Source organism: Melanotaenia boesemani, chromosome 22, assembly GCF_017639745.1.
Source record: "Melanotaenia boesemani isolate fMelBoe1 chromosome 22, fMelBoe1.pri, whole genome shotgun sequence".
In the NCBI taxonomy this organism is placed as follows: Eukaryota; Metazoa; Chordata; class Actinopteri; order Atheriniformes; family Melanotaeniidae; genus Melanotaenia; species Melanotaenia boesemani.
Window position 1 is genome coordinate 18,732,348 of NC_055703.1, and position 13,596 is coordinate 18,745,943.

General features: G+C 38.2%; 1 protein-coding gene across 1 annotated transcript; it reads right to left on the bottom strand.

The window, feature by feature from the left end:
• Positions 1 to 7,135: 7,135 nt before the first annotated feature.
• Positions 7,136 to 12,643, bottom strand: hsp90ab1 (heat shock protein 90, alpha (cytosolic), class B member 1). Its single transcript, XM_041975234.1, has 12 exons — positions 12,490 to 12,643; positions 11,432 to 11,575; positions 11,112 to 11,318; positions 10,826 to 10,985; positions 10,553 to 10,686; positions 10,163 to 10,468; positions 9,894 to 10,059; positions 9,580 to 9,770; positions 9,048 to 9,195; positions 8,640 to 8,908; positions 7,775 to 8,108; positions 7,136 to 7,688 (listed from the first exon to the last, which is right to left on the bottom strand). Exons 2-12 carry the CDS (start codon positions 11,573 to 11,575, stop codon positions 7,570 to 7,572), a joined length of 2,178 nt encoding a protein of 725 aa, XP_041831168.1. The 5' UTR covers positions 12,490 to 12,643; the 3' UTR covers positions 7,136 to 7,569.
• Positions 12,644 to 13,596: the final 953 nt, after the last annotated feature.

Sequence of the window (13,596 nt, forward strand, 5' to 3'; positions counted from 1 at the left end):
TCTCCAGTGTCATCAAATGAAATCAACCAAAGTTGTTTTCGAAATAAGTCTGAAGCGCTCTATGTGCTTTTCACTGATTCATTAACCCTTCCACTATTATGATTCACTGAACCTCACACTGAGGGCCAGGTTTGACTGTGAAGTGCAAAAAAACATTTCCCCCTGGTTTATTAGTCTCAAAGCTGCTCAGTGGGGGAATTCCCCCGCTCCTCTCATTACACAAAGTTCTTCACACCATCTGGTTTTTATGTCATCTTGTCAATATCTCCAGTCCTCTTTCCAATAATTCATATCAAAAACTAAAGAGGAAAACAAGAGAGGCAGGGTGTAGAAGAAGCTTGAAAGACGTAGCCCTGTGGTTTCGACCCCTGACAAACCAGTCACTCTGAACTCTCACTTTGACTGCAGGGACAACACCCACCAAGTGTTTTTATTGGTTTAAATGCCAGCATATTTGAATATCTTGCATTATTTGGGAGCTTCCTGAAACAATCTTCCCTCTTATCTTGCAGAGCAGCTGAACAGGCGGAGGATCGAAGACACGTGTTCAGACAGTGAAAAGCATTCTCAAAAAACCAAGTTCAACGTTTTGGGAAAGATGTTTATTTGATTTTTATGCTATCGATCAATACTCCCAAGTCTGTTAGCTAAGGAGCAAAATACCTTAAATAAAATTAGCATGAGACCAAAAATATGAGCCATAACATAAGATCAGATGAAAAAAGTAAAACAACATGTGAAATAAATAAGAATTCATACAAGAAAGCAAAGATAGTTAATAATATACAATGGCTAACATCAACCAATACTTTAACTTGGTTAATAGCATCTTATAAGCTGATATGGTCTAAACAGATGTTAAATGAATCAGTGAGATTAGGGACAGTTACTGCAAAAGAACAATCACCTCTATTTTTATGTCTGGCTTTTGCAACCTCTAAAAACATCTGGTTGGTTGACCTCAGTGCGCCATGTCAAAGTTCCTGTGGATATGCAGAGGCCAGACCAGAAACAAACTACATGGGGACATTACAGTCACTCATACACTGCACGTTTTTCTTGAAAAAAAAAAAAAAAACAAGCAGCTGCAAACAACAAAGAGATGATACTCACACACAGGGAATTACAAATCTGAGAAAAATGTCTCAGGAAATGTATTTTATTTATCTAAGTAAAGTAATGAGAAACAAAAGTTGAAGATACTATCAAGGTCATCTATATTGTCTGGTTGTGTTGTTTAAATTAAGATCAAGGAAGTTGAAATTAATCCATGTTTCAATGTTATTTGCATAAATGGTTTAGTTTTTTCCTACTTTAATGGACAGATTTATATTATCATCTGCAAACGTATCAATGGAAATAATATATCTACAAAAAACGACCACAAAATTAACATATAACTAGACTCTTAGTTTATATGAACTGGCTTTTGTGAACACTGTTATAAACTGGACTTGTGTGGATTGGATTACAATTGAACCATAATTGTATCCTAAAAAGAGTCAATACAAATTTATAGAATTGATGAAAACTGGAAAGAGTCCAACACTGAGCCTTGTGGAACACCACATGTACTGTACGTTGGATTTAGGATAAAAATCTGAGAAACTCCTGTCTCTAGGATATGACTTTAATCACAGCAGAGCAGTATCTTTATTGACTACACAATATTTACAACATAATGAAGTACAAGTAGCACTACAACAGCAGAGCTCACTGAATCAACAGTTAAAACAGAGTTGTTGGAAACGCTTAAAAAAGACATTTCATTGTGATATTCTTTAAGACTTTACGACTTTTTCTACAAAACTTTGGACACGAATGTTGGTTAAAGTTTATAAGAATGGGCCTAAATTTGACTTTTGATAAGATGGAGCCTGTTTAAAGGCAACTGAAACGTCACTGGAAATAATTTCCATCTGAAGGTGAACATGTCACCCAGTCGCATTAAAATATGTACAAGAAGAAGAACGAGTGTAAACACAAGATAACACATAACAATGACTCTGTCTAATGCTGGAGCATGAAAAAAGCCACTGAGCAATCTGGTGTTAAATATATTTTATAGACACAATTGTCTATATTAGTTTATTAAAAGTAAAAACTTAGAAGATATCTAGACTTAGATAGGCCAGCTCTGATAAAGTGAAGCAGAACAAAGCTGGAGGGGTTTTAGTACGGACAGTTTAAGCCAGGTCTATTGCAGTGAGTGCAGTACTTCTTTTTTACATGTACCTTTATCGGTGCAGTGGCCACATGCTTCACTGCTGGTCAGTTCCTCTGTATTTTGGGTTAATTTTTAAACACTAATGGCACACCCATTGTTTAACTGCTCTGGGGTTTTGATGCTGTTTGATTTTTACTTCCTGTTAGAGTCCTGTTTCAAATCTTGTTATTGTTATTTCCCCATTCAATTGGCTTTCAACAAGGCTTTCTTCAAATTCAGGCTGGGTTTTTCTATGTTGTGATTTTATTTTGTAGCCTGTGTTAGTCTTTAATCCTCATATTTGCAGATTCCATGTTCTGGTTGAACTAATTTCTGTTTACCTTCTGTATATTTCTTGTAATTACTTTTTGTTGCCCTGTTTTAACCTGATTGCCATCAGCATAAATACTCCTTGGTTTCTTTTGTTCGTGGCTGATTCCTTGTCTATCCTGTCCAAGCTCTGTGATCTACTATAAGCTGGAATTCCTTCAGTGCAAACCAGGAAACTTCCAAAAACTAATAGAACCATGAAAATTCCCACTGTCCAAAAGCACTTTATCTAACCATGACATTGCTTGCCAGAGCATGAAAATTTTATTGAAATGGTGACTATTGGTCAGAAAAGTAGGAATAGTCCTGCAGTGAATGTGGAGATTCTGAGTTTCAGATCAGGTTTAGTAAGAAGCTTTGTTGAAACTCTGACATTTATGTCACTAGAGAGACACACACAATATTGGCCAAGTGGTTTAAATGTTGTAGTTGCTGAATTTAAGCTAAATGAAAACATGCAGATTCTGTTTTTATGGTCAATATGATCACAGAGCTATCCAGAAATATTGAAAGAAGCTACAATAAGACTGAGTTAATGCGGTGACAGCAACTTCATTGTGTGGGTCTTTGCTCAACTAATTTACTGGCAACGTTGATGATTGGGCCATCACTTCTCATATCCTGTTTATATTTTTAGTTGCCAAGAATCTTTAGTGATGATGCATTGATATTTTCAGAAAAAAAATAGACAAAGAAAGCCAAACAACCCAGCTCAGATACCATATTAAACAGAATGATAGTGAAGACTTTATGACACGACACACAAGAGCAAAAATGGAGAAAAGATGAAGATGTTTATCCTGAACTCCAGTCCTTAAGTCACCAAGCTCTCTATCAATTTTAATTAGAGTCCAAAAAGATCCTAAGTGGATCTGAATTTCCACATTTTTTAAGTATGAATGTTTAGCTGTAAACAACAAAACTGTTTTGCCTTCACCTTCTTTTTTTTTTCTTTGTTTTTATTTCAAACTATATGTCCCACTTCCACATGCAAAAATGTTCTCATCATGCAGAAATGTGAGTGGGATCACTCTTCAGTGTGGAATATTTCCTTTAAACTAACACTTGGGTTCTGCAAAAGCATCACCAGGACCACAACCTTTTTAACCCTGCTACCACACACTGTTTTACAGTACAAGTGGAACATAACAGCATGCCAGAACATGTGTAATTCTCAGCCTTTTTACGCCTAGTCATACAGGTAATCGTGGGTTGTTGTATTTCATACTTCAAGATAGAAGTTTTTTTCTCTTGTTTGGGCCTTTTATCTGTTCATCTTGTTTCCGTTCTACTGTGCGGGTGATAACTCTGTTCCTGTGTAGTATTTACCAAGTGCTGTCAAATGTGAGAAGTAACATCATGTCTGATTTGTATATTAATTATTTTGGGTTATGATTAGCAATTACACTACCGTTCAAAAGTTTGGGGTCACTTTGCCATGGGATTCAATGGGGAAGTGACCCCAAACTTTTGAACGGTAGTGTATGTAATTGTTATTGTTGTTGTTTTTTGTTTGTTTGTTTTTAATGTCAAGGAAACTTGATTGAGTACAGCAGCATAGTGTCAACTATCAGCTTAGCTTGAGATTACATTCATGCAACTGTGTTATTGCAATGGCACAAACAAGATATCCTGTGACTGATGTCAGGATTGCATATGCAGGGACTGATAAAGATGCACATACTATGACGTACATAAAACAAAATATGTCATGATGCCCCTGAAAAATCTGGAACAAACCAAAGAAAGTTTAGGTTTGTGTCAGTTAACAAGAACTGGGGCATGTGTTCTAGTAGCCAACATCTTTTAATACAATTTTATGTAATTTCTGCGCTGGGTGCATGCACTGAAAATGAGATACGCAAGCAGCAAAGGTCACAAGATGCGTTCACAGCTATGACATTGTAAGCAAAGGCTTTGCACCGCAGCCTACTGACGCATGAGGAACCTCCGAATTGATGCTTTCAGCATTTGTGGCTTGAGGACAGATTTATACAAGGAAGCCAAATGTTTCCACAGGAAGTCTTTTGTTTAAAAGACAAAAAGCAAAATAATATACCAGACTACATGCTCCTTTTAATTTAAATGAGGGGAAAATTGTGCTGACTCTCACCAGGAAATTTCTTGTAGATCTTGTTATTACACCAATCTTAGAGTTCCCTTTAATATCAGCTGACATATCACTTCCTGTTTAATTTGCATAATATATATATATGTATATAGATATATACTGTATACTGTATCCTCTTTACCACATCAGGATAAACTATAAAAAAAAATGTAAAAAAAAAAAAGCAAACACACACACATACACAGAGAGAGAGAGAGAGAGAGAGAGAGAGAGAAGCTTTTAACATAATTAGAAGTTAACATTCTGTTAAGCTTTGTTCAAAAGATTCACTTTTGTACTGATGAGTTCTTTCTTTCTCAGTTTTTTTACCCAACACAACATTGTTTTGTGGAGATATGAACAGATAGGGACTCAACTGGCCAATTTGTTTCCATAGGTTTTACACAGGAAGTGCAAAAGTGTTAGTGTACTCAGATTTCTGTTGGATGACTGGTTATGCCTGAAATCTATGTGAACAGCAGCCTTTAGGAAGGATGACTCAGACGTTCCCTGGAGGTCCTAACTTTTAAGAATGTGACTTAAAGATGTGTAACATTCATGGAACTTGCAGGGAATGTACCCTCATGTTTCCTGGATGTTTATTCAGTTAAATCTCAAGAATGTTTCCCCCAACATAATCTGAAGGTTCTTCAGGGAACCTTCAAAAAGCTTTTTGCAGATGTTTCCTAAAAATTTACCTGAAGAATATTATGAAAATATTTACTTTTTTTTGGCTTGTTAATGGAGATGCGCTGTATATGAACGCATATGTATCATGCCTCTTTGAGGTTTATTACAAACTGTAAAATGTTAACACAACACTGTTTATACTCTTGGGTTGGATTGCCAACTCTGGTCACCCGAAGGATCTGTCACTGATACACTTTCATTTATAAGGCACTGCTTGGATTACTGCCTACATACATACATATGTACCCTAATTGCTCTGAGAAGTGGTGATTCTTATGCTATCGGTTGTTGGTTTTTGTTCCATATGCTTGGTCTGAATTGGGTAAAATTCACTCTACACCCTCTACTTGGAATATGTTGCAGAAAGGCTGGAAACTTACTAAGTTAACTTCTTGGAGTACTTTTAAATCCAAACTGAGAACTCTTTAGACCAACTCCACAATGTGCACTTATCCTTCATAAGCTGCTTATAAATGTAATTTTCTCTTTTTAATTGCCCTTGTGTATTTTAACTGGGTAACGTAAGCAACTGTGTTCTTGTATTTGGTGCTGCCTATCTTGGACCAGAACTCCCTTGTAAAAGAGGTTCTTAATCTCAATCCTTTTGTGTGTGTTCGCAGGATGCTGGCACATTGTATTAAAGTTTTCCTATATGTCATCACAGAGTACCCTCAAGAAAGTTCTCTGAAGGTGCACCTAAAATAACTTTTAGATAACACCTCTTTCATAAAATATTCTCCAAGAATATTAAGGCTTTTACAATACGTCGTTTGAAAGTCCTTCAAAATGTACTATACTGCACATTTTTTTATTTTTGTCTTGCTAATGACAAATATAATTTTGATTCTGACCAGAGCTGGCTGATTACATCAGATTATTGACTTGAATTGAATTTCCCTTTGGGATTAATAAAGTATTTTTCATTCATTCATTCATTACTACTTGTATTCTGCCATTGATACAGATTGCATGGTCAGTACACTGCATAGTGAAATAGTAGGGTAGTGTAGGTAGGGGGGGTCAGCTTATGCAGATGCAAAAGAAAGCATTAAAAAGTTGTTTCTGAATGACACAGCCCAAGTTCCCCACTATCACTGACAGAAGGAAGAGTTGCAGTTCTCAGTTGGGAGAGACGCCCACACATTTCACTGAGCAAAAAAAAAAAAAAAAAAAAAAAAAAAGTTCACCCCCTCACTAGCAAAACACAACTTCCAGGAAAGCAATGCTTTTTACATTTCTTCTAAAAGTTCAGGTGATGCCTCAGTCTTTCAAGTCCTGCTATCGGCACCTGCCAGTGTTCACCCACGTGCTGTTATTTGTCAAGTCCATTACAAGACCAAGAGCAGCTACTTGTACCTTTATCTTGCTCAATTAAGTCTAACATCCTTTAATTATAGTTGTATTTAGTATCAAAGCAGAAAAAAAAAAAAAAAAAAAAAAAAAAAAAAAGTTTACAAGAAATGGTTAATTTGTATTTATATTCTGTAGACTGTCATCTTCCATTATCTTAGTGAAGGTGGATGAAAACCCAAACTTAAGCTCATCTGTAATAGTCCTTACAAAGTTGAGATTTAGAGTAGAGAGAACACATCTCACATGCCATTAGATCAAAGTCAACTGATCATGTACTGCAGGAACAAGTGTAGATGACAACCATGGGTGCAAGAGATTTAAGCAACCATGCAAAACTCTGTTGCCACCTAGTGGCAAGATGGTGCATTTACATTTGTACAGAAGCTCTAGGTTCCTTCTTAAAACAATACATAAATACAAAGACAAAAAAAAAAAAAAAAAAAAAATCAGGTAATACATCTTTATTTTTTTTGCAAAAAAAAACGATTTAATACAGACGAGCCTGGACTCAGGCAAGGGAATCGTACAGTCCTCTCTCCATGCAGCGTGCAGAGTTGCACATGAACAGAACCTCCCCAGCCCACAAAACCGATCCAATAAGGAATGTAAAATTCCTGTATTAGCACATTTACCACTCCAACATTTAAAACTCAGTGCAACAGGGTACTTGTTAAAACAATGTGTGGCCACCATAAATTTACAGCAAAAAAAAACCAAACAAAAGCTGCTTTTGAGGGTCTTGTAGTGTAATGCTCTGGCAACAAGAGCAACACTGGTCCACACCACAACTGGAATGACTAAATTTGCAGTTACTGCATATTTAAAGGATGTACTATTGGTAAAGTAGGGGTGAAATGCTTGAAATCTGGGGAAAGTTAGTTTAATCAACTTCTTCCATGCGTGAAGCATCATCATCACCATCGCCTTCCAGGGGAGGCATCTCTTCTGGGGCAGATGTAGTAGTGGCCTCCTCCGTGGGAACATCGTCGTCATCGATACCTGGTGATAAAGACGTTTGGTTGAAACTGAGGAAATAATTAAAATGACAGCTAGGGGGCAATTAATGAATTAAAGCACGTCCTTACCCAGTCCTAGTTTGATCATTCTGTAAATGCGGTTGGAGTGGGTCTGTGGGTCATCTAGGGAGAAACCTGATGACAGCAGGGCAGTTTCAAACAGCAGGATGACGAGGTCCTTCACAGCTTTGTCGTTCTTGTCAGCTTCTGCTTTCTGCCTGAGAGTCTCCACGATTGGGTGGTCGGGGTTGATCTCCAAGTGCTTCTTTGCCATCATGTAGCCCATGGTGGAGTTGTCCCTGAGTGCCTGGGCCTTCATGATCCTCTCCATGTTGGCTGTCCAGCCATAAGTGCTTGTTACAATGCAACAGGGAGAGGACACCAGTCTGTTGGATACAGTCACCTGGAGGGGGGAAAAAAAAACCCAAACACATTCAGGTACATTGCAACCAGAGCAAACAAGCCAACGCATGCACCACAAGCATACTAAAATACTGGCACATAGAACACAGTTCATTAAAAAAAAAAAATAAATAAATAAAAAAAAAAAAAAAAAATAAAAAAAAAATCCACACCTCAATCCAGGCCTAATTTACATTTAAAAAAAAAAAACTAATCCGTTAAAAACTTGTTAGAAAAGACAGTTTCATCAACAAAAACAAGCATCTGTTAGAAACGGTCATTAGTTGTGTTTTGTAAACACAATGCAGCCAAAACTGACAAAAATGCAGCATACGTTCAAGTTGCACTTATAAACCTAATGAACCACCTCAAGGATCAGGTGGCCAGAATTCTGGCCATTCTAGCATGAACTCACCACAACACAAGTTGGGGCCACTAGGAGACCTGTTACCAAATAAACTGCTATCAATTTGTGAATCACTTGAATCCTACAATGCAACAGGAGAATTCTGACAACTCCCAGGTCACCAACCTTTTCAACTTTCTTGTCGAGGATCTCCTTCATGAGTTTACAGAGGTTCTCATACTTTGCTTTGTCTTCTTCCATCTTTTTCTTCTCCTCCTCATCCTCTGGCAGCTCCAGACCTTCCTTGGTGACTGAGACCAATGTCTTGCCGTCAAACTCCTTCAACTGCTGGACACAGTACTCGTCAATGGGCTCGGTCATGTACAGGACCTCAAAGCCACGCTTGCGGACACGCTCAACGAAGGCAGAATTGGCCACCTGATCCTTGCTCTCACCTGCAGGGAAGAAAAAAAGACCCTTAGTAATGTGGACCAATTTAGTTTTTTTTTTTTTTTTTTCTTTTTTTTTTTTTTTTATTAGCAAGAGAGGGAAAAAAAGCAAACAAAAAAAAATTGATCACATGCGGAAAGTTACCAGTAATGTAGTAGATGGACTTCTGGTTTTCCTTCATGCGAGTGAGATACTCTGTGAGGGAGGTCATCTCATCTCCAGACTGGGAACTGTGGTAACGCAGCAGCTCAGACAGCTTCTTGCGGTTTTGAGAGTCCTCGTGGATGCCCAGCTACAGTTCCAACAAAGCATGGTTAACAATTAATATGGTAATTTCCTGACAGTGTGAAAGAGGGACACATTGATAATTTGTAATAAGCTGCCACAAAGGCTACCGCAGTGTAACTACAGCACTAAGGTGTTTGTTTGAACATGTGCCCAACCAGGTAACATTAAGCAAAACAGTGCCTTCAATGGGCTGAATAATAATGGTATGCAGTTAAAGCTATAACCACTCTGCTTTAGGATGCTATGCACTACAAATTAATGGATCAAGTATAAGGATAAACCTTGTAAATCCATGGATATGCACTAAAGACACAAGAAACCAAAGTTTTAAACTAGGAAGATTTTCATTTTTTTTTTTTTTAATTTTGTCTCCACATGTTTTTGTTACCTTGATGTTCTTTGAGAAAGCCTCATAGAACTTCTTGTAGTTGTCTTTGTCCTCAGCCAGCTCTCCAAACAACTCCAGACACTTCTTGACAATGTTTTTGCGAATAACCTTCAGGATCTTGCTCTGCTGCAGCATTTCTCTTGAGATGTTGAGGGGCAGATCTTCTGAGTCCACAACACCACGAATGAAGTCTGGAATGATCAAATGTATATATAGTTAATTCTGAATAAACTCCAAAAAACACCTTTTTCTACAATTTATAAACAAAGTGTAAAAAGGAAGCTCCAGAACAGGGCAGTAAAGGAAGAACTTACTGAGGTACTCTGGGATGAGCTCTTCACAGTTGTCCATGATGAAGACTCTCCTGACATACAGCTTGATGTTGTTCTTCTTCTTCTTGTTCTCAAAGAGGTCGAAAGGTGCGCGGCGCGGAATAAACAGCAGGGCCCTGAACTCCAGCTGGCCTTCCACTGAGAAGTGCTGCAAGAGAAAAACACACACTTTTAACTTCATTTTCCTCACTGTGGTCCACAATAGGCCAAGAGACACATTCAAGGACACCATTTTATTTTAGTTTTTTAACCTTGACTGCCAGGTGATCCTCCCAGTCATTGGTCAGACTCTTGTAGAACTCGCCATACTCCTCATTTGTGATGTCGTCTGGGTTCCTGGTCCAGATGGGCTTAGTTTTGTTCAGCTCTTCCTGATCGATGTACTTCTCCTTGATCTTCTTTTTCTTCTTCTTGTCCTTGTCTTTAGAGTCCTCTTCATCATCTGAGCCCACATCCTCGATCTTTGGCTTGTCCTCACCCTCTTCTTTCTCTTCCTTCTCTGCCTTTTCCTCCTCTGCCTCATCGTCGCTGATCTCCTTGTCGCGCTCCTTCTCCACCTACAAAATGAAAGAGGTCACTTGACCAGGCCACTTTAAGTCAGAGACTTGACAAAAGGAAAAACAATCTGGGAAAGCTCTTACAAACAGAGTGATGGGATAACCGATGAACTGAGAGTGCTTCTTGACAATCTCTTTGACCCGCTTCTCCTCAATGTACTCCGTCTGATCCTCCTTTAGGTACAGGACAATCTTTGTTCCACGGCCAATGGGTTCACCTTTTAAAAGAATTGTAAAACATTACGATCATTCGACAGGGAAAGAAAAAAACTCTACAACTATTGAACTAGATCAGGTAAGCTTTATGGCGCCTAATGGAGCCAATTTAAATTACTGGCATAATTTCAGGATGCATACCATTGTCAACCTTGACTGTAAAAGAACCTCCAGCAGATGACTCCCAAGCATACTGCTCATCATCATTGTGCTTGGTGATGACTACCACCCTCTCAGCAACAAGGTAGGCGGAGTAAAAACCCACACCAAACTGGCCAATCATGGAGATATCAGCACCAGCCTGGAGGAACACAAGTAGTTTTATTTTTAAGATACAGCTTTCTCTAACACCACATAACTATTGTTACAGCCTCAAACTACTAGGGTAGCCCTCATTTTGCAATCTGTGTCGCTCTCCCTTAAGTACCTGCAGGGCCTCCATGAAGGCCTTTGTACCAGATTTGGCAATGGTACCCAGGTTGTTGATCAGGTCAGCTTTGGTCATGCCGATTCCAGTGTCGACAAGGGTCAGAGTGCGGTCATCTTTGTTTGGGATGATGTCAATTTTCAGATCCTTGCCGCTATCTAACTTAGATGGGTCAGTCAAGCTTTCGTAGCGGATTTTGTCCAAAGCCTGTAGGTAGGTAGAGAGAGAAAAGTGCTTAATACAATTTGGCTGAAACGGTCACCAACTTTACATCACAGATGGTATGAAGAGTTCCGAGTGCCAAGTTCCTGCAGACGTACATCAGAGGCATTTGAGATCAGCTCCCTGAGGAAGATCTCTTTGTTGGAATAGAAGGTGTTGATGATCAGGGACATCAGCTGTGCGATCTCTGCCTGGAAGGCAAAGGTCTCAGCCTCCTCCTCTTGGTGCATTTCTTCAGGCATCTGTTCAGAAAGAAAAATAATTAAAAAAAAAATCTAAATAAATTAAACGTTGAGACAAAAAGTAAAAGCAGAACCATTTTATAAAAGAAAACTGTTATTTTACAGTTTTATTCAACAGAGTTAATTTAAGTAAATTCAATCTTAAACTCATAAATTTGTGTCATCAAGTGTAAGGAAGTCATCCTGTTATTATATACAGGCGGAAGTGCCCGGTAACCAACATGGCGTCGACGCATAGACAATGGACGCTGCAAACACGTGCTCTAGAGCGAAATTAAAAAAAAATAAAAAAAAAGGTTAACATAATTGCATTGGAAATCAGAGTGGATGCAATATAGTTGAAGTAACCACAAAATAAAAACGTTCAATGGCCTCAACATAATCATTTATGAAAGATTACATAAAATCAAACCACGAGTGCGTGCATCGATTACGTAAGACGAACGAACGTTAGCCTACGTTGGCCGGCGTTCTACAGAAGTAATCCATTAGGCAGTCTATGATTAAAAATTGTGAACGCTTAAAGCCTAAGCGATTTATTAACGAAAGTCAACTGTTCTAGTCAGATGGCTTTGACGAAGAGTAAATTTAACTCTTCTAGTAATGTCACGTTCACCACACCTGTCGGTCCTGACGGTGCGGTAATGCCGCATCACCACTGTCCAGCATCATCACTGCTCTGTTCGTATGTTACATGAAAAGCTTATTCTGAACAATATATAGGTTAAACAAAGGCTAGGCGAACAGTCGGGTTATGTATCCATTGTCACCCACGAGACCGCTAATGTTAAGGTTATCACAACCCATGAGCTCTCATTCAGAGAACTGCTAAATTCTTGACAATAAGAGGGGGAATAAAACACATCAAGAGGCCATGTGTGCGTTAGGAGCTAATGATACACTTGGATACGTACCTTGTTAATTCCGTTTACGTTTCTTGAATAAAATGCAACAAAAGTGTTGTCCCCTGTGCTCTCTGACGCAGGAAAAAGGAAAGGAACTTCCTTATGGTGCACAACGAATATTTATACACATGGGTTTCAGTGTACAGCCGTATCCATCCGCGGAGCACATAAACTACCAAAACTGATATATAAGACCGTCAATAAAACTATAGCCCTCAGAAATCTATCAGTCCGTGTACCTGCAATTTTATGGGCTTTTGGCATAAATGTTTAGGAAAGTAGTAAATAAACACTGTGTCATCAAATAATTTAACTTCCTAAAGTCTCTCTCCAAAATATACCACATATTATAAAATATTTTAATTATAAAATACAAAAGTATTTTGTCTAGGCGTTCAAGTAATGGTAACCCCACATCATTCTATTAAATAAAATATCGAAAGACAAACAATATCAACATCTAATCTCGGCAAATAATTGCTGCCATCTTGTGGTAGTTTAAGCTATAGCAAAGTATTTATTGAAAGCGCATATTTTTGGTGACAGACTAGGCTTCATAAATGTCGCCATATAATAAAAACGCAGAATCATTTGCGTCAAACTAAGAAATCTGGTCACTCGAAATTATTGTCACGTCGTTACTTTTCTTAGAAATTGACAAAGACTGTTAGGTCTTTTTAATCTAATGGAAGAATACTTAAAAGTATGAGGGTGTGCTTCGATTCTTCTAGCACTTTCCATGAAAAACCCGCCTTAAGGTGACGTCACGGACTTGTCAGATGCAGCACTCGCCGCCACACATCTGTTGTCATACAATCGAGGATATAAACACCACAACACACAATTTAATTCTTGTGAGTTTACACTGACATTATATTTCAGCAACCACAATCATATGTAATTTTCATAGGATTGTGGTATAATTTAGAATACTTATTGGATATAATTTTGTGGGAGACAAAACAACCACTCACACACTATGAAGTTTAGTGACAATTTAACCCAAAATGTCTTTAATTAAATTAATTAAATTAATCAATTAAATATCTTTAAAAGTGTTGGAGGACGGCAAAGTACACAGAGAAAACTCATGCATACACGCCCCCTTGAGTCCTC

Bases quoted from the DNA above. Each gene is read 5' to 3' on its own strand.
- hsp90ab1 (XM_041975234.1), bottom strand. From the start codon at position 11,575: ATGCCTGAAGAAATGCACCAAGAGGAGGAGGCTGAGACCTTTGCCTTC. The intron at 10,060-10,162 runs GTTAAAAAACTA...TTTCTCTTGCAG, and splicing joins AGGATCACCTGGCAGTCAAG to CACTTCTCAGTGGAAGGCCA. The intron at 9,771-9,893 runs GTAAGTTCTTCC...TGATCATTCCAG, and splicing joins GCTCATCCCAGAGTACCTCA to ACTTCATTCGTGGTGTTGTG.